We start from the raw sequence: 20,235 nt of genomic DNA on the forward strand, positions 1-20,235 counted from the left end.
CATGTGCCTCCTGCCCAGGCCCAGACAGGGTCAGGTCCCAGCACCCCCAAGGGCAGGGAAGGACAGGAGCAGCATGTCTGTGTTACAGGAGTGTATTTACTTGCCAGAGTTGGTGGGTTTTCCCTGCAGACTTCAAAACCCTGTAGCTGGCAGCTGCTCAGAGGGTGCATCTCCAGGATCTTTTAGGTCCTGGCAGGACAAGCCACCTCTTCTTTGTACCCAGGCTCACAGTGACCTCTGGTGCCCCGGGAAGTACCGGCACCCTGCTCCTCCCAGGTGGCCAGGAGGTGTGGGTGCTGTGCCTGGGCCAGTGGCCATGTCAACACTTCCCAGTCCAGCTCTCCTAGTCCCTGACATCAGCCTGACCTCTGGGCTCACCTGATCAGGTGCTCTGTGTGCAGTCAGCTGGGCTGGCAGGAGCTGTTCAGCTCCCTCTCTCACCAGAAAGCAACCTTTGTGCCAAATTTGAGCCAGCAAAGGAATTTAGTGCTGCATGCATTGCATGCCCTCTGAACCCACAGGGACACCAGGTTTGGTCAGGTGCCTGAAGCTGAGAACAGGAACTGCAGAGCCTGGAGTGCCCCCTCCTTGGGGCAGGGGCTGCAGGAAACATCTGAGCAGCTAGCAGCAGAGGTGACCAAATGTTTTGAGAGCCAACAAATAACCTCAATTAAGCTCTGTAGCAGTGACCGATTCCAGCCGTGCAGCAATATTGGCTTCTTTAATTTTTAAGTGACTGGAAATGGCAAGACTGGGAGCTGGGATGAGGAGACACCAGCACTCTCTGTGCCCCTGGAGCCACTCTGCTGCCCTTCACCTTGGGGGGAGTGGAGCCCAACTACTGGCTGAGCTCCATCCTGCCAGTCAGACAGTGGGATCTGAGGAGTCTGGGACACACAGCCCTTGGTTTGGTTAATTTTGGCCAAGAGCTTTTGATCAAATTCCCCCCTCTCTTGGTCACCACATCGCCACTGCTCTTCCTGCCACCAGCATCCCCTGCCAGCTGCCTACAGGGTATGAAGGCACTGGGTGTGAAGCAGAGGGGGGCAAGGGCTGAGACCCAAATGCAGGTGCCCAGGCAGGGCATTGTCCTGCAGAGCACATGGAGAGCCAGGGATGGAGCGTGGGACGCTCTCCATCTGACACTCTCCAGCCAGACCAAAGCTGCACCCACACCGGCACGACCTGGGTTTGTGCCAACACAGGCAGGGCACGCCTGGCCCTGAGGAGGGTTGGCATGGCAGCCCTGGCTGGGGGCCAGCCCCGGGCAGCGGCAGGGAGCCCAGCAAGCAGCTCTTGACTGCTGAAGCTCCAGGAGGCTCTCGGATTTCCCCGTGGCAGCCTCAGCCTGAGTGTGGCCCAGTTCCACCAGCTCATTTGTGTGCAAAACAGGAAGGGGATCAGGATGGATAAAAAAGGCCCAGCTTCTCTGAAAGAATGTTTTACACCCAAAAAAAAGCAAAATAAAAGCCAATGGCACACTTCTGTCCCTGGTCCCTCCTGAACACCCTCTGACTCTGATGGAGCAGCCCAGGAGGATTCTGTTATGCTGTTAGATGGAAGGAGAAGCTGAGGCATCAATGGCTTTTGCATTTCTCTGGCTGAGAAGGGGTTTTCTGCCAGAAAGGGTAGGCACCCCAGCAGGCAGGGCAGCAGTGCCCCATCAAGCTGTGGTACAGGGACCCAGAACTGGCCCAGCCTCACCGTCTGCAGGAATTTTACTCTGCTGCCAGTTCCAGACAAATCCCTTTTATTTGCTTGTTCAGGTTTCAGTGCCATAATTGTCATCTGAGCCAGCTCTCAGGAGAAAAAGGAAGAAAAAAGAAGAAGAAAAGAAAAGAAAAGAAAAGAAAAGAAAAGAAAAGAAAAGAAAAGAAAAGAAAAGAAAAGAAAAGAAAAGAAAAGAAAAGAAAAGAAAAGAAAAGAAAAGAAAAGAAAAGAAAAGAAAAGAAAAGAAAAGAAAAGAAAAGAAAAGAAAAGAAAAGAGAAAAGAAAAGACATGTGAAGGAGAGTAGCACGGGACCCGAGCCGCCGGCCTTATTGCATCCTGCCTGCTCCTGCCTGGGGTCTGGCCAGCTCCTCTCTCACAGGGTCTGGCTCTCTGCCGCAGCTCTGGACCTCCCCAGAGCTGGGACTGAGTAACTGGGAGGGGTTTGGTCCAAATGGAGCTTTTGAGCACCAGAAGTCCAGTAAATGCTGCTGCTTTGGGGGATAAAGCACCCCTTGAATGTGAGCTCAGCCCCAGAATGCCCAGAGGAAGGGTCCTGACAGCCCTCTCTGGGCAGTGAGCAGCACAGTGCAGTTCTGAGCTTCCTTCCTGTGCTCCCCCAAATGAAATTTTGCTCTAAATCACCAGCTCTGGGAGGTAGGTGGGATTTTTTTTTTTTTTTTTAATATAATATTTCCAGTGGAAACTGGAGCACCCCTTTACTTCACCAGCTAGTCACAGAGCTGCTTCAACCTGACAGAGCTGTGGTCACCTGGGTGGAGACCCCAGTGTCACAGAACTTGGGACCCCAAAATGAAAATGGGCAGCAGTGGGATGGGATCCAAAAACATGGGAGTACAGTGATTGGAGCTGATGCATCACCACTGCACAGGAGATTGTCTGCTGGGCACCCCCATCCCCAGGTGGGGTGGGAAGGGCAGGACCCGCACCATGACCAGCTGTGAGCACTGGGATGTGCAGGAGGGCTCCTCAACACAAGCACCCCACAATGGACAAGGAAGCATCCACAGTGTTTGCACCCTTCCTCACACCCATAATCATCCTTGTGGATGCAGGACAGTCAGCCAGCCTTGGCTTTGACCTACATGTATATTTTAAATAACATCAACTGAAATGACAAAGGAAAGCATGAAGTCAGTCAAAGGCATGGAAGGGAAAAATTCAGTCAGTCAAAAAAAGGCCAAAGTGTTTCTGACCACAAGGGTGGTTCAGCTGGAGAAAAGACAGCCCTGAAAGCCAAAAGTGCCTGGTTTCCTCAAATCACTACTTTTCTGGTTAAAAACAAAACAGAAGAGAAGGGTGTTTTGGCAGCAGGTTCCTCGGGTTCTGGGGAGAAGCTGGGATGTCTCTGTGCTTGGGGGATACAGAGCAGATGGAGGGGGCCAGGGGGGTGTGACACGCTGGTTATCACAGTCAGGTCCCAGCTCTCTGCTCAGCTTCCCCAGAAATTATTCATACAGGACATAATGCCCCTGCCCTGGCCTCACTCCCCTAAAGGAGGCTGTCTCCATCCCCAGCACCAAGTCCTCATCACACACAGCACAGCTGTCCCCACCGTGTCCTACCTGCCATCGTGTCTCCACTCAGTGCCAGAGGACAGATCCACCCCGCTCCAGGCAGAGCTGTCCCTGGTCCCAGTCCTAGCCAACCAGCCAGTATCCCATCCCCTAGCACCTCAAAAGGTTGTGTCACCCTGTCCCCCACCCCAAACAACAGGCTGTTGTAGCAGGACTGTTCAGAAAAGGAGTTTTGGGCCAGAGGATGCTTGTCCAGAGATGTCCCCAAGCCCCAGGGAAGGGTCGCTGTGGGCAAGGTGATCTCTGCAGCTGAACATGCCATCTCTGGGCTAGTAGTAGTCCTCCTCACTGTCCCTGTAGTCCTCAGGTGTCGTGCGGGGCTTCAGCAGGGAGAAGTCTGTCAGGTTGAGTTGGTCTGAAATGGCAGCATGAGGACAATGTGACAATGCCACCCTGCTTTGCCTGTCTCCTTCCCCACCAGGACCAAAGCCAAACCATGCACAGCAGCTTTCAGGGGCATCCCCAGCACAGCCCCATGCTCCAGCAGCTCCTGCCATACTGGTGTGCTGTGCCCAAACATCTCTTCCCACGTCCCCATGAGAGCAGGGGGATAAAGAGGCGGTGCTCACCCGGTGTGAAGACGGTCAGGCTGGCCAGTGCCACCACCTCCCCGAGCCTGTTCCTGGCGAAGCAGCGGTACGTGCCCTCGTCCGTCACCCGCACGCCCTGGATCTGGAGCCAGCCTGTCACCTCGTATTTCTGGGGGCCACCTCTGAACTGCAAGAAGGGAGGATTTCTATCAGCACTTGTGGCAGAAGCAAGAGGGAGTCTGTGCCACAGAGCCCCGGGTCCCCTTTCAGCAGGCACTGAGGTCCCAGGATTGCTCTGGCAGCAACCATGCTATTTTCTGTTTATCCCCCAGAATAAATAAGCTTTTCCCGACCCAGCTGGGCTGCAGCTGTGTTTGCAGGCTGCTATTATGGTGTGGTGGCCAGGGGTGGAGGACAGTAGAGTTTCCTCCAGTTAGGCAGGGTAGTCCTGCTTGGGGTGAAGATCCTCAGTCAGACCCTGCGACAAGCTGTGGGGAGGCCTGAAGGACAGAAAGATGGAAGGGGACCATGGTGCAGGTTCCACCTGCTCCTCTGGCTCCCTCTGTCCATCCTACCACAGTTTCTTCCTCGTTTGTGCTCGGCTGAGGTGCATGGCCCCTTCGCCTCTGCCCACACCCTCTAATAGCTAGGTACACCCAGCTGGGTGCTATATTTGGGGCTGGCAGGATGCTGACCCCTGGGCCTGCCAGCTCAGGGAGAGAAGCCCTTCTGATGGGAAAAAAGGGCAGGAACTGCCCGAGCGTGCTGGTAGGACCAGAGGACAAGCCAGGCTGTAAGGCACTAGGGAAGTCCTCTTTCCTTCTCTCTTTCCAGCCCTGCCATCAAGACTGCAAGTGAAGCCAGCACACACAGCAAACTAAAGGCAGGCAAGTGGGAAACTCCCTGCTTCAGGACTCTATGAATAAGTTCAAAAATTACTAGAGGAAATCACAGAAGAGAGATATGCTGATGGCTCCTACCACTGAGACACCAGCCCTAGCTCAGTTAGTTCTCATGTTATAGAGCCTCCAGTCACCCCTTCTTATCCCCAGGCAGCCAGGCTTAGCCATTCCCAGAGTATGACCACTCTCAGGTCTCGCTGTCCATGAGCCCTGGGAAGCACTGGGTCACTCTGGGGTTGTCTTCAATGCCCTGGGCACACGGCTCACCTGGACAGAGATGTGGGGGTCATCTCCTGGCAGCAGCATCTCTGTGCCATCTTTCCTCCACTCAATGGATGCCATGGGGTAGGCGAAGACCTCGCAGCCGAAGATGACATCCTGCCCAGTAATGTTCCATGTGTCATAGGGAGGAGAGGTGATCTGAGGCTCTGGGAGGGGGGGAGAGGAGAGCAGGGTGGGCTCAGAAGAGGTCCCACCCTTGGCAGGTCCCACAGACTCTCTTGGGCTGGTCTCTGGAGCAGCAGCATTTGGTTCACATAGAGATGCTGGGACCCTTCCCATGTCTGTCTCCTCTCCCTCCCATGGCAGATCCCCACCTTTCCCAAGGACATGGTCCCTCCTCACAGCTGGGACTGGGAGCTCCCTCCCCTACCCCCCACAGTCCATGGAGGGTTGCCATCCCTGCTGGCCTCTGTTTCCCTGCCCGTACAGTGATGCTCAAGAGACACACGCAGCAGGAAGAGTGCAATGACAGCAATGTTACAAAACAAAGCTCTCCTGAGCCATTGGAGCACGCTCCTCCTGTGGGAGAAAGGCCAAGGGGCACTCATCCAGGTGAGGATGGATGAGGTAGTTGAGCTTCCAGCCAAGTGAGGCCTCTGCTCTGACACAGGGCTCGTGCCAGCAATGAAGGGAGTCAGCAGGTCCCCATGTCCTGGATGGAGCCAACAGCTCCAGGTTCCACATCCCTTCCCTGAGGGACAGAGGGAGGACTGTCCTCACACACACCTGCTCCATGATCTGGCCTATAGCATGAGCCAGAGTTCAAGGGAAGGTTTCCACCTCCAAATATACATGGGAAAACAGATGATGATCTACAGAAAATAAGGTCAACCTTGACACTCCTTAGGCTGCAGTGACATCCCTGGGTGACCTGTGCTGGGCAGGATGGGGCAAGGCCTTCCTGCTAGACTGTCCCCTCTCAACCCCCACCCGAGTTTTAAATGGGAGATGGAAATCACACAGCCAAGCCAAACCAACCCTGGTTTCTATTTGCAGGAGGCAGGCACATTTCTCAGGAGCAACAGGCCAGTATGAACCCAGCCCTGACGCCAAGAATTCGCTAACAATTCCCTGGAACTTCCCCATCTGCTCCAGCAGGATTTGTTGCTTCCATAAAATCCACTCCCTCTTGGCAAAGCTGCTCCCATATTTCTCCAAGCACTGGATCTGCAAGGGGCTCCCCCAGCGCAGCACAGTGGGGGCACTAGTGGGAACCTGGCACTGCAGGGAGCAGCCCCCAGCGCAGTCCTGTCCCTGGCTTTGCTGCCAGGTGGAACAGTTAAGCCAGACCCCCTTGCTTGGCTCTTCCCATAGCTCCAGGGCCACTACCTGACTCACAGGGACCTTCATGGGCTACAGTGAGGTTGGCATCGGGGTGAGCATGGGCTGCCTCCAGGAACTTGCAGATCTGGGCGTAGGTTTTGCCATCAGAGCCGCAGAGGGCCAGGTGGGAGAGGCAGGCACACTGGGGCTCAGGCACCTCTCCGTGACGCAGGTCCCCAGCATCCAGACGGCATTCCAGGTGCTCTCCACACTTGCCGTAGAAGTGGTTGGTGTTGTCCAGGTCACAGATCTGTCCCTCCAGGTTGGCACATTCCCAGCAACAGCCGCAGGCATCCCGCACCGTGCCTGCCAGGCACCCGCGTGGCGTCGGGCACTCCTCTGGCTGGCACTCAGTGCAGCCCTCCCCTTCCTCCAGCAGCCGCTGCCAGCCCCGCTGGAGGTAGTCAGAGGTGCTGGGAAAAGCCTGGCCCAGCTGGAGCAAAGCCCAGTGCAAGGAGAGCAAGGAAAGCACGAGGCAAGAGATGCTGAAGGGCTTGGCTTCGGACATCCTCACGGCAGCTCCTCTATCCCAGTCCCACTGTCACTTGGATGGGGATTTCTGGCACTGCTCTGGTCTCCCTGTCTAGATCTGAGGAGCCATCCTGGCCTGTGAGGAGGGAGAAAGTGTGTTACTGGTGCAGGAAGTATCTCCCACTCCTTTGTCTCCTGGCTGGCTTGCTCTGAGCAGCAACGCTGCACGATGTGCAGGGGAGGGTTGGTCGCAGCCCCTCTCACCCCCAGCCCTGCAGTCATGGCCTTTGCACCCTAGAGCTCCCCTGCCAGCTCCTGCCCTGAGACACTGAGCATCTTCTGGAGAGACAGTGCTGATGACCCTAGCCATAAGGTTTAATCCTTGTTCCCTTGGCAGCCCAGCATGCAAAGTCCAGCCTCCTCTGACCCCAACATAGCCTGGGAAGCCACAGGGCTGGCAGGGCACTGGACAGGCTGTTCTACATTATGGTTCAGCTCGTTCATACCCTGCTCCTGGTCTCCTGTCAAAAAGTTGCTCTCAAGCCCCTTTCCTTTCCCCACTGCTTTGCAGGAGTTGCAAACCCTTTTTTCCTCCCTCACCAGTGTACAAGCACAATGGAGTGGCTGATCCTGCAGACAAGGTGCTCTTTCTGTGCTGGAGGCAGCCAAGTCAGGACGATGTTCCCACTCAGGCCTGGCTTTTGTTCTCCTTCCCTCCCTGTGCCGTAACCCCTATTTTTAGGCACCACCTACTTGAACAGGGGAACAAATGTCCACTCCCCAGAAGGTTTTGTGACCCCCTCAGTCATCACACAGGCAACTGAAGGTGAGCATGGAGGAGCCCAGTGCACAGGTGAGCAATCACTGGACTGACAGCAGACCCAGTGTGATCAATGTGTACCAGCACAGCAGGGACCCTGCCCGCAAACTCCAAGCCTGAACTACCTATTCAGGCAAGGAAGAAGCTGCTCTACTCCGGGCTTCCCATCTCTCCCTGGAGGGGGGAGGGGGGGGGGAACGTGGCATCTCAGAGCTTGTCCCCAGAGAGGGTGATAATGAACCAAATCCCTTTGCGAACACCCCTCCCTGCCCCCTGTTATACCCTGTCTGCCTTCCCTGAGATGGGTGAAATTGTGGTCCTCCGCCCCGGGGCGACTCAGCATAAGCGAGCGGGGCCGGGGAGGGGACCTATTTAGACAGGCAGTCCCCTCCCCTCCCGCTGGGAACAGCACGGAAGAGCAAGCGGCAGCTACAACCCCCCTCTCGGGGCTAACACAGCCCAGAACTGGGGTGGGGATGGCCCGGATACTGGGTTACACATATGCATCCCCCGGATAAAAAACCGTGATGATTTGACCGCTTTACCAGACACCACCAGACGCCCCAGGGGTGGAAAGAGGCAGAGGGTCCCAGTGCCGGAGCCCTCCCGCAGCCCACCCTACCGGTCTGTACGGAGTAAGGCTTCATCCCCCGATGGATGTGGGGGGCCGGTGAAAGGGTACGGGGGAATTGCAAAGTTGGTCTCTGGCTCCGCATGTCTGGAGTGCAGGCGCTGGGGGTGCTGGAAGAGCGCTGGGAAGGGGCACGACGTCCCTTGGGGGTCCCCAGGAGCCACCCCGCCATAAGCCGCCACTTACCGGAGGCGCCGGTGCCGGAGGCCGCGGGTGCGCGGTGACCGTGGCGGCGGGGCTGCTGGCCCCCAGGGCTGCTGGCCCCCGGCCGCTCCAGCACCGCCGTGATGTCAGCGAAACGTGAATCCCCCCGCCCCTCTCCGGGCCCGCGGCCCGTCCCTGGACCGGGACACGGGCTGGCTGGCACCCCTTCCCTGCCGGGGTCCCGCCACGCACCGCAGCCTGGCCCCGGGGCTCTGCCGCTCCGGCTCCCTGGCACCGGCACCTCCCCGCTGGAATCACCCCCAGTCGTGTGCGGCACCTGGGCTGATGCTCCGCCCCATCCATGGGGCAGGAAGGGGCTGGGGTCCCCTCCTTTGCAGTCCAAGTTGGCAGCAGTCCCTGGGGACAAGTGGATGGCAGAGGAGGGCATGGCTAAAGAAGTGGTCAAAAGCGTCTCTCAGGCTGTAATTTGGCTGGGAAACATAGACTGAAAAGTTGAGCAGCTGCAGCAAATAAATGGGGGGATAGCTCCTGGGAATGTCTGCACTCGCCTCACACCGGGAGCCACGTGTGAAGGGGGTATTGGGGTGTAAACCACGGCGCTGCCTCTGCTGGAGTGGAGCTATTGGGAGAAATGGCAGTGGTGGGGCTGCTCCCTGCCACAGCAGTGCAAAACCTATGTGCAGGGCTGGGGCTCCACACCTTCCCAGCAAGCTGCCTCGCTGCTCCCTGCCTCAGTTTCTCTCTCTCTGGAATTGGCACTGAGGACTGGGAGAGCCAGCCTGCCTTTGCAGCACAAACACACACCGTGCCTTTGCATCTTGCTCCAGATGCCATGCCGGGGGGGATCACACAGCCTGCTCCTCTCCAGGCAAGGAATTTGTGGGATTTAGTTCTCCCATGAAGCTCAAGCAAAGCAGGACCCCTCTAAGGATCTGGTTTCCTTCACCATGCTGCAAAAATCTGATTTTGCTTTCCAACACCCTCCTGCAAATTTGTTCTGGGTTTCCGGGCTTTTACTCGGTCACATTGTGAGTCCAGCCATGTCTAACGAACGGAAAATGCAGCAGGCTTCAGCCCCCTTAAATCTGCCTCTGCCGGCCAAGCTCCCCTCCCCAGCCCCCTGCTGCAGAGGGGGGTTTCCTGCCAGCTCTGCCTTTAGCCTCAAGTCCCACTCCCCCTCTGTGGCCCCCAGCCCCTTGGCGCAGGGCTGCCTCCCGCCCTGGCTCCCCTTGTCCAACCTATTGAGTTCAGTCCCCACATGCCACAAGTTTTCAGGTCCAGCATCCACGAGTTGCTGAGCAGCTGGGGCTGCAGCTGTTTTGGGAGCAGGGAAAAACTCGGGAAGAGCTGAGGTTTTCCTGCATGCTGGGACAGAGCCTCAGCATAGAGGAGACAGACTGTAGTGCTGAGCCTCAGACAGGAGTGCTGAGCCTCCTGGGCTATCCCTGCCATACCACACTTCCCACTTTGGGATGAAGGACTTGCATGTTCAGGCATTCCTGCACACCCTCACTTGCCCCTGCTCCACACAGTGGGGCAAAGCAGTGAAGCAAGCCTGGCCCTGTATGCCACCTCCTGCTCACAAAGCTCCTGGCCAGCACAGAAACAGAGCCCGCACTTAAATCTCAGGCACTGCTGAGAATAGACCTTCAGTGTTTTGGGTTATTTGTGTCTCTTGCCCTCGGCAAGGGGGAACAGGCCCCGTTGCTGCTGTCCTTTCTTACACATGGTTCCTCCTCCCATGCGCCATGGCCCAAACACTTGGTGTGTCTTATCTTCATGGGGTTGTCATGGCCTCTGGGTGGCTGAATTCACCAGAGCGTCATGGCAGCATCAGCCACTAACTGAGGAGAACCCCTGGCCGAAGATGAAATCCAAACACAGGTCTGAGCACAAGCAGGTCCACTTGTGGAGGAATACAACCCAGCCTCAGAAAGCCAAGGGCAGCTTAGGTCAGCTCAACAAGATGGAGCTCAAACGTGGCAGTTAATTAAACCTCCTGCTTAATGAGACTATTGAATGTGTTAATAGACAGTAGCAGCAATGAATGAGAGGTGGAAGAGCTAACCTGTGCTTAACAAGTTCTGCTCAATCACACCTGAAGTCAATCAACACAGCCGTGGCTCAAATGGGGTTTGTGGCTTAGGTTGTTTGACAGCTTTGTGGGGAAAAGATGATCACAGCCCTGCATGGCCTGGCACTTGGGTAAACTGCATTCCTGGCTCCCTACCAGTGCTGGCTAGTTATCTCTCTTTCCTCACTTTTCGTGAGCCCAGTGAAGCTCCTGGAGCTGGGCTTTGAAGGCTGAGCCTAAAGCACAGAAGTCTCCTCCTCCCTTCCTGGTGGGTTGCTCCCCATCACTGTTTTCTCAAATTGTGATGGTCCCATAGAAGCCAGGGGTCCATGGGTGTTCCTGGCAGGCCCACATCCTTGGCATCCCTCCAGAGCTCTGCCATCAGAATGAAACACATCACATCCAGTCAGGGGTACCACACTGGCCCTGGCCGCACTGACCCCCCCGTGGCTTTGGGCTGATCCCCCAGATGCCCCATAGCAATCTGGGGTTTATGGCAGACAAAGCCAAGGGAAAAATCCACTCTGGAAAAAAAAAGTCCTAGGCCAAGTGACTCAACGAACATCATGTCAGCAGCTGGGCTGGCAGGGTTGAGAATGTGGGTTATGTCACAGCAGAAGCACATGTCACCAGAGATCCTGGGACAGAATGCTGCCGGCACACTGCCTGGGCCATAGGGGTTTCCTTCTGGTAATAAACCAAATCTCTCTCATTTCACATCAAATACACTTTCTGCTGCCTGCTGTCTGACAGCCTGAATCAGCTCTGGCCAGCCCAAGGCTGAGTGGTTCTCGAGGGGCCCCAGCCACATTCCAGGGTTCCACTGTGGGGACAAGGCACGGGCAGCAGGCAGGTCACCCCGCCTGCGTGCCAGGCCGGACCTGCTCTAGGAAGCAGCCAGGCTCAGGTTTCTCCAGGCTTTTCCAGACCAAATTCGTCTGAAGAACCAACCCGTCAGCAAATTCTTGGGGAAGCGGTTGCAGCTGTGTGCAGGGTCACCCGGCCCCGAGGCACGACGGCCGAATGGTAAGGGACGCCCCGGGGTCCCCGGCAAGAGCCGCGGCTCAGCTCCATCCCGGCAGGAATCCTGAGGTTTTTCCACCAGCCCCATCCAAGCGCAAGTCTAATAACCCAGGGGCAGGAACCGAAAAGGCGGCGGGGGCTGCATTCCCGGAATGTCCCCGGACTGGCACGACCGTGCCAACTTTGACACTGCGGTGCCGGGTGAGAACGGGTTCCACGGCCCCGTGACCCGCCCGGCTCCTCCCACAGCCCGCGGCAAACGGGGCCCTGCGTGTCCCGCCCGGCCCGCAGGGCTGCCCCGGCCCGGCTGCGGGTGGCGGTGCGGGCAGGCGGCTGCGGGGTCTCTGCTGCCACCTCCAGGGCACTGCTGGCCTCGTCCTCGGCCCCTTGCGGTGACACTGACTCCGAACCTGGGGGCTGCAGAACTCGCAGTAATGCATGCACACCTCAGCCCCACCACCCTTATCTTCCTGCGCACTAAAAGCCCCACCATCAGCCGAGCCTGGGAGCCCTCACCGCGATGTAATGTCCTGAGGGGCTTGGGCACATCCTCCTGTGACAGTGGGATCCTCTGCTCAGCCTGCCCTGGTGCTCAGGGCTGCATGGCCCCCCCAGACGGGGTGGGTGCTCCAGAGGGTGCTGCCAGCTCAGTAGCACTGCGCCCGCTGCCGCCTTTGCCACCCTCCCTTTCCCCAGCCTCCAGAAGCGCCAGCAGGGCTGGGACGCAGCCAGGGAAGGTGACCCGCTGCCAGCACCCGGGCACCCGCTGCCACTGGGGACGGCCACTGGGGAGGGGGAGCCTGCCCGCTCCCCCCTGCAAGAGGCTGCCCATTTCCAGGCGTCATTAAAGAGCAATTAGCTGGAAATTAAGCTGAGAACAAGTATTGATTAGCTCATTAAGGCTGGGGGAGCCGGCTGAGGCGGTAGGAATTGCTGCTGCTCGCCCTCATTATGGGCAAGGTTAAAGCATGTGGTCGGGCAGCTCATTAAAAATGCCAGGGACCAATCGATGTCCCCAGCCTAGTGCCGCCCAGCACCCCCAGCACCCCTGGGGACATCCAGCTGCTCTCTTTCTGGGACTGGCCCTTGACCTTTGTGATGAGCCAGCTCCGGAAGGGACTGAGCATCCTTGCTCCCCTGCCTCCACTACTACATCCTGGGCTCCCCTGCAGAGGCAGCAGTTTCCCTTTTGGGCGTGTCAACACCCCAGAACTCACTGGCCAAGTAAGATTTCTCTTTCCCACTTAGGGGAATCCCCAGTTCCCCCTAGTGCAGTGAAGTGGCTGAATCTGCACCGCTGCTGGCTCCAGGAGAGAGCACCGTGGCTGAGCAGCCCACACCTGCAACGTTCCAGTACTGAGTTTTTCATGTCTCTGCCTAGTGGTGCCAGCTTGTGCAGATGTGGGGCAGACCAAAGACGATCTCAGGGATGGAATGAAAGCAGGTGACAGATGAAAGACACTCAGTGGCTCTGTGTGCCACCCCACACTGCCCTGTATCCCAGGCTCATGGATCTTGGAAGTCTCTTGGGGTTAGCCCAGACTCAGCCAGGCCAGACCCAGCCACCCCGAGCATCTGTGTCTCTGGTCCCATGGCCCTCCCGTTTCCATCTCTGCCTCCTGTGGAGTGGACACCAGCAGCTCAGGGCCGGCACACACAAGGAGGGTGTCCCTGCAAAGCCGGGAGGTGTGTGTGGGAGGAGGCAGGTGTCATCATTATTTTTGTTTTCTTTACACTGCTCTGGAAATATATTGTATTCTCAGATAATCCCGTTCAATTATACCACAATAAAACACATAATAAAAACGTAATTCATTTTTCCTGAGAGCTCCAGCTCCCTGTGCCTTGGCAAGCTATTAAAAATTTGTCTTCATTTTTCTGGCAAGAGCCTTGTACCTTTTCATCTTTAATTTATGAGAGCAGAATAGCTACTGACAAGCCCTTATTGCAAGGCAAGGGGCTGCATTATTTATAAGCTGCCAATGGCTGGCTCAGGGGAGATCTTTGCAATATTCTGGGGCCGGGAGAAGGAGGGAGACAGATCCCTGATGTGCCTGTCCCAATCCACTCACTTCCCCACCCTGGGCAGGTGCTGGGTGCAGGTGTTCTCCTGGGTGCCCCTTGAGGGGAGCAGTTGAAGCCTGGCCTCTGCCAGCCCCTGCCAGCTGTGGAAGCTGTGGCACAGGGTGGCTTTGGGCTGCCTGGCTCTTGTCTCGTCACTGCTGTTATCTGCCCATCCTGGCCTTTGCAGTAGCCTCACTCCCTCCTTCAGCATGGGGCACTGCAGAGCACGATTGCCTCCATCCCTCCTCTCCCTGGCTGGACATCCATTGCTCTTTCTGATTGCCTGTCAGACAGAAAGCTGAGGGGGAGGCAGCTGCTGCCCGCAGGCTTGCCAGGGTCCTGCAACAGCAGTAATGTGCTCTGCAATGTGCTCTCTGATAGCTGTTCATAGAAAGTGGGGTAAAAATAGTCCTGCAGGGAAGGCACAGGAGCAGGGCCAGAGTTGTCCTGTGAGCGGGCTGCAAGAGGGGGTGTGAGTGTGGGCAGAGCCAGGGTGACGCTCTGGCCTCTCCAAACCAGCAGCATCCAGGGCAGCAGCTTAGCAAAGCTCTCTGCGCCCAGCGAGGTCCAAAGCCGACTGTACTAAAAAAAACCCTCCTGACAGCTGGATAAGCTTAAACACATGCCAGGCCAGCCAGAGCTGCTGCAAAGGCAGTGGGCTGGAAAGCAGAACCCAGCCCCTGGGGGTGCAGAGGCACCCCAAAAGGAAGCCTGCCCCTCTCTCCTGCTCCCATCCTCACCCCAATAGCAGACGCTTTCCACCATATACAAATTAGGGAGCAGCACACTTCTCTTTGCTGTTGGTTTTGTATAAACAATCTGCCTTTATTGTTTGGTGTATATAGGTACATTATATGTATATCAAAAATATCTAGAGGAAACCACAGTGCATTTAGAGCTATTTGAGAAGGTCCACCTGAAAGCAAGCACTCCAGGAGGGGGTAGAGTAACCCCTCAGGGGAAACCCAGCCCTGAACACAGATGGCATGAAAATGAGAATAAAAACCAAGACTCTACTGGGATTAAAATGTGCCATTTGCTCTGGGGACGGAAGCAGCAGAAAGCCAGATTAAATCCCCAGAGCAGCCTGGAGGAGAGCAGAAGGTGAGCTGGGAGCACATGCCTGGGCTGGGAGAGCCCCCCACTCTGAGTTCCAGCCACTACGTGCAATCGATCACTCATCCCCAGCTATTTTGGGTATGGGGAGTTTTCCTCTCCAAAGTTGCTCTGCCATCCCCAGGCACCAGCTGCTGAACCGCTGGGCACTGTAGGGTGCCTGCAGAGGTACTCTACCTTCAGTTGCTGATTCTCTGCTGCCTCCTAAAGCTGGGGAGCACCATTTTCTTCCTCATCTCACTTTTGTTTTTCCTTCCACCACAGCTCACAAGGTCCTTGGTGTTGCTGCCTGCACTTCCCTGTGCACTGCACAGAGCCACAGGCACACGCAGAGAGAAGGAGTGCACCAGGGTGCCAGCCAGGAGGTCCCCAGAGCAGGGCTGAGCCGGGCACGGGGACAGGGTTTGGTGTGGTGCTGCATGCCTGCAGGCACCCCGGGAAGCAGGGCTGAGCACCTGGGACCTATGGACACACAACGGCCAAGGGAAAGCGGCAGCAGCCCCAAGGAGATCCAAAGGGCAAAGCTCAGCAATGCGCTGGCCTGGCAGCTCCATGGGGCACATCTTGGCCACCCCAGGACCTGCTCAGAGCCCTTTGTTGAAGTAAACAGTCTCCAGCCATGGATCTTTCTTCCGGATCTGATCTTGGACTTCAGGCTCCAGGCTGCTCACCGGCATTGAGCTGTAGAGGAAACATGGATACAGAGGATGGAGGGGTATAGCCACCAGTGGCCTCAGGCTGGAAACTACCTGCTGCACCCCATGGGGAGGCTATCCCCATGGCCCAGCGCAGACCCTTGGGTCTGCACTGCTGCCTGTGCACAGAGATGTGTGTGTACTGGTTTAAGCCCCTGACTGCTCAAAAAGCAAGAGAATCTTTTCGGAGACAGAGAGCACCCCCATCCCACACAGGAGCCACACGTGCAGGCAAAGTGCCCGTCTGTACCTTTTCTGTGGGAAGAGTGCACAGCACAACGGGGTGGCAAACACCAAACTGCAAAGGAAAGACATGGAAAGGTGAAGCTGGGCTGCATAAATCACCCAAACCCACCCATGGCCTGATCCCAGAGCAGCAATGAGGCAGGCCAGAGCTGTGCCGGGTGTTCAGCCAGGAAAGGGCTACAGAGATGCCCTCTCCAAGCTCCAGACTCTGCATTTGTCTCTGAGGAGGGGCAAAGTCTGTCCCCCAATGATGTGGGGGAACAGCAGTGCTGAGTAGGAGCCCATGGCAGGCTTGAGAGACACCAAGATGAAGCAAGACAACTCCTGGTGCCAGAACCTCATATCCCATCCCATCTGCCTGGGGTGCAACTAGCCTGACCAAGCTCTGGCACCCCCCAGGAAACTTCAGGGCAGCTCTCTCCCCCCACTGCCAAGCAGGGTTCCCAGCAGCACTGTACCATACATCTGGGCTCAGTATCTGCCCAGAGCAGCGATGCCCATCGGTGGAGGAGGACTTACCAGAGTCCCACCAGGCTGACCTGCAGGGGAGCATTCAGGTAGGGGTACCGCTGCCAGAGACAGGGAGAGGATGTGTGTCAGTGTGGTGGTCAGGGCAGGAAGGTGACTATTCCCCAATAGGGTGCCAGCCCTGAGGGGTGCCAACAATGTGCCAAGCTTGGTGGGTGTCCCTACGCCCACCTGCCCATCCCAGGTTCACTGGTACCTTCAGGAAAGCTCTCTTCTCCAGCATGTTCATGATCACCGGCGGAATGGCTGAGGCAGGGAGGAAGGAGATGAGCTCCCAGAGTTCACAGTTCCCTGCCAGCAGTGGGACCCCATCCCATGCTGCCAGGGATCAGCTGCAATCTTCCAACACAGGTGGAGGAAGAAACACTCACCCATGGCTGGCGCTGCCATGCCAATACGGGACACCACCACCTGGAAAATGGCCTTCTGTGCTGCTGCTGTGGATTCACCCAGGCGGTTCCCATTCTCATCAGTGACAGGGATTCCCAGCTTGAGCTCTCTGCAGGGACACAGAGGGTCAGGGGGTCACAGGGCATAATGGTGAGGGGATCAGGACACAGGACAGGGACATGTCTCCAAGGGAGGCTGGCATCCTCCTGTACCCCATCCACTGGCTCACAATAAATCAGAGGGGTCTCAGCTGGAGCCACATTCACATTTGGCAGCAGTCCTCAACAGGGCTGTACAGGGACCAATAACCCCCTGGGTTGCAACCAAGTGCTTGTACCCTCAAGCCAACCCCCCAGGCTAAGGATCAGCAAGGAAGTCCCTGCATTCCCCACCAGCGCCTACGAACCCTGAGGCAAGCCTGTCCCACCTCAGGTGGCTCACCTCTGCCTCATCAGTGGGATGTTGATGCAGTTGGCAGCTGCCACGGCCGCAAAAGGCACGTACCGGCCGATGATGGCTGGCAAGTGCTGGGGGGAAAAGCAGGAGAACGTCACATAGAGGGTCTGGGGGCAGAGCTGGCTGTCCCTGGGTCTGCCTCCGTCTTCCTGCAAGACCTTGGGGTATCCCAGCCCCACTGGGGGAGAAGTGTTCCCTCCTCCCCTACAAGTCTCAGCTGCACAGATCAAAGGGTATGAGGGGACCCAGGTCCCCTGCCAGGCCTGGACAGAGGCTGAGGGGTGAAAGAAGCCTGGAAATACATCCAGAGCAAGGCTGGAGGGACAGGCCATCTCCACAGCCATCACTGGGGAGAGCAGTTGCCTTATGCGGGCAACCTCAGCAAATCCCTTTTCTTCATTTTCTCCCCCACTCCAGGTGAATCCCCTGCTCAGCTCAGAGCTCAGGGAGATCCCATGGGGAGGGTCTACATTCCCCAGTTGTGATGGCCAAGGATCAGCTTACCTTGGTGAGGGATTTGAGTCCCAGTGCTGTGACAACTGCCCCCGTGGTTGCACTCACATAGGCTGTCCCCAGCTGGCTGAAAGAGCAGGAAGTGACACCAGTAATCCAGGTTCTTCCCATCCCAGTTGCCCCTCCAAAGGAAGGAATAGCATGCCCTTCAAGAGCATCAGGACGTCTGGGTTCCTCTCTCAGCTCTACCACTAACCCTGACAGCCCCAATGGCATCCATCTCTGCCTTCACCAGGTCTCCATTGTCCCATCTCACAGTACCTTGCTATGCAAGGCACACCCTGGTGTTTTGGGGTGCCTCGAGGACCTGGTCAGAGAGATGCTCACCTGGGGGTGATGGGTGCATCTCCGCTGCGGTTGGTGTAGTTGACAATGGCATTGAAGGACTGGTTAACCCATTGCCAGAACAGCACAGCTGGTGTGGTCCTGCCAGAGAGAGGAGGGTGCTGGAGACACTGGGGGATGTTACCCGTGCTCCTACAGCACAAGTACGAGTGGGGTACGGGACATGCGTCCCCTCCTCACCCCAGAGCCAGGAGGATCCTCTAGGCATCCTCTTGGTCCTGAGGTGAGGAGTGGACAGGTACCTGTAGAAGGTCAACATGCAACCAGTGATGGTCATGTTCATGGGGACCTGAGCGGACATGCGTCCCACAAGGATCATCTTCTCGCCCGTGTCAGGGTGGAAAGCCGAGTCATAGATGTACTTCGCCCGCCAAAGCTGGTCCTCTGTCAGCCCAGGGTGTATGGTGCCTGCCCTGCCAGGTAAGGGTAACACCTGTTGAAAGACCATCTGCCAGCACACATGGCCAAACTGCTCCCCCACACCGTTTGGGGCAGCTGGGAGATGCCTTAGGGACCAGCCAGGCAGTTTTGGGGGCTTTGGCCAGGGGGGCCAGCATCACTTCTATTCCCATTCCTGGGAATGGCTCCTGCTTGGGAGCAGTGCTGAGGGTACATCCACCTTCCCAGTGGGTACCTGTAGTCCTCCACCACCCGTCGGGCTTCCTCCAGTGTAGCCCCTGAGAGCAGCAGGTTTCGGGGGTCGGTCACCATGAAGAAGTGCTTGGCCCGGCCCTGAAAGGTGCTCTGGTCCCAACGGGGCTCCCGGATGTTGATGGTGGCAGGCAAGGATGGTGGCATCTTCTGGCAGGGCAGGGGATGAAAGGGTTATATGGAATGTGGTGCCTCTGTGTCCCCCCCACATCCCTGCTGCAGAAGCTCTGTGTTCCCCCAGTCTGCGGTGACAAGGGGTGAACAGGAAGCCCCTTTGTAAAGGAGCTCAGCAGCGACTCCTGAGCCCTCCCAGCACATGAAGCAGTTTGTGGGTGGTGCGACCTGTAATGGGACTGCACCTTGCAATGCACCGAAGAGAAATCCCCGACCTTGCCCACACCAGCCACCAGTAATCAGGGACCCCCACCCCAGCAGAGCACCGCGGCCACAGAGGAGGGGAGCGGGACCCACCACTTAGGGGCCACAGCTGCTGCCAGCACCGGGAGAGCAGAGTGAGGAAGGGCACTGGAAGGAGGAATGTCCCTCCCAGCAAGGCACCGACACACCCGATGCGGCTCTATTTCCACACCCGCCCTGCCCCGAGGGAAGCAGGGCTCTCCTTCCTTCCTTCTCGCGCCGCCGAGCATCCCTCCCGCCACGCGTAACCCCCCCTGCACAGGGACCCGGGGCACCCTCCACACTCACGGCTCCCGCGACAGCGCCCGCCGTGTCCGCGCCGCCGTCACCGCAGCCACCGCCCCACTCCCGCCCCTGCGCGCGCTGACGTGCGGCCTCGTCACGGGTGGGCGGCCCCGCGCCGGGCGGGCGGGGCGGGACGGGGAGGGCGGCGCGCGGGGGGCGGCGGGGACCACGCGTGACCGGGGCCGGCGGCGGGGGGAGCGGTACGTGCCGAGCCACACGCGGTGCCCGCGGCCCTCCCGCGCTTGTGTGGGCGTGCCCGTGGGCGTGCACGCGCCTGCCCGTGACCGCGCGCGTGTGCTCGCACGTCGGCTCGGCTTCGCTCGCTCGATTGCTCGTGCGCGCGTGTTTGCACGTGGGTGTTCACGTGCGCGTTTCCGCGCGTCCCCGTGTCAGCCGCGCGCGTGTCCCCGGGGTCTCGATGCCCGCGTGTCCGTTGCGCCGCGCGTGTCCGTAGCGACGCGCTCGCACGCGCCGCGTTGGCGGCCACGCGTGTCGCGGTTGTTGCGCCGGAGCGCACGGGGATCGCGCCTCCGCGGGAGTGGGCGCCGGCTCGTGCGTGGGGCGGTGCGTGCCGGAACACGCGCGTGTGAGCGGGGCCACGTCCACGCGTGTGCGGCGCTCCGCGGGTGTCTGTGAGTGCGCGCAAGGGCACGGACACGCATGCCGTGGACGTGCGGGTGCATGGGGTGTGTGTGCATGTGGGTGCGTGTTCCCACGCCGGCCGTGCCCCCCCAGCCCCTCACCCCGGCGTTGTCGGGGCGGCCCCCCCGCGCCGGCCCCCGCCCCCGCCGCCCGCCCGCAGCCCCCCCGCAGTCCCCGCGGCCGCCGCGCATCACCTGAAACCGCCGCGGTGTCGGGTTCGCGCTGGCGGCGCCGGGCCCCGCCGGGGGGTCACGGCCGGCCCGGACTGGAGGCGATGCCCCCCGGGAAGGGGGACACGGGGGGATACCGGCTCGCATCACCGGAGTGAGCGAAGCGGAGGGACGCGACACCCCTCCTCCC

The 20,235-nt window shown here is 58.3% G+C and overlaps 2 protein-coding genes across 4 annotated transcripts; both read right to left on the reverse strand.

Moving 5' to 3' along the window:
• Positions 1-2,804: 2,804 nt before the first annotated feature.
• On the reverse strand, positions 2,805-8,525 carry KAZALD1 (Kazal type serine peptidase inhibitor domain 1). Its single transcript, XM_059851845.1, has 5 exons — positions 8,452-8,525; positions 6,350-6,950; positions 5,006-5,166; positions 3,876-4,023; positions 2,805-3,661 (listed from the first exon to the last, which is right to left on the reverse strand). Exons 2-5 carry the CDS (start codon positions 6,849-6,851, stop codon positions 3,576-3,578), a joined length of 897 nt encoding a protein of 298 aa, XP_059707828.1. The 5' UTR covers positions 6,852-6,950; positions 8,452-8,525; the 3' UTR covers positions 2,805-3,575.
• Positions 8,526-14,379: 5,854 nt separating this feature from the next.
• On the reverse strand, positions 14,380-20,207 carry SFXN3 (sideroflexin 3). 3 transcript variants are annotated; one of them, XM_059851859.1, is made up of 11 exons: positions 20,070-20,207; positions 18,515-18,681; positions 18,123-18,293; positions 17,863-17,961; positions 17,527-17,602; positions 17,008-17,093; positions 16,548-16,675; positions 16,373-16,422; positions 16,168-16,217; positions 15,653-15,700; positions 14,380-15,388 (listed from the first exon to the last, which is right to left on the reverse strand). In XM_059851859.1, the coding sequence occupies exons 1-11, from the start codon at positions 20,190-20,192 to the stop codon at positions 15,292-15,294; spliced, it is 1,095 nt and encodes a 364-aa protein (XP_059707842.1). In that variant the 5' UTR covers positions 20,193-20,207; the 3' UTR covers positions 14,380-15,291. The 3 variants fall into 3 exon arrangements, with proteins under 3 accessions (XP_059707842.1, XP_059707840.1, XP_059707841.1); XM_059851857.1 differs by lacking the exon at positions 20,070-20,207 and adding an exon at positions 19,237-19,333; XM_059851858.1 differs by lacking the exon at positions 20,070-20,207 and adding an exon at positions 19,237-19,313 and having other exon boundaries at positions 18,515-18,678.
• Between the last annotated feature and the right edge of the window lie 28 nt (positions 20,208-20,235).

Source organism: Haemorhous mexicanus, chromosome 7, assembly GCF_027477595.1.
Source record: "Haemorhous mexicanus isolate bHaeMex1 chromosome 7, bHaeMex1.pri, whole genome shotgun sequence".
Lineage (NCBI taxonomy): Eukaryota > Metazoa > Chordata > Aves > Passeriformes > Fringillidae > Haemorhous > Haemorhous mexicanus.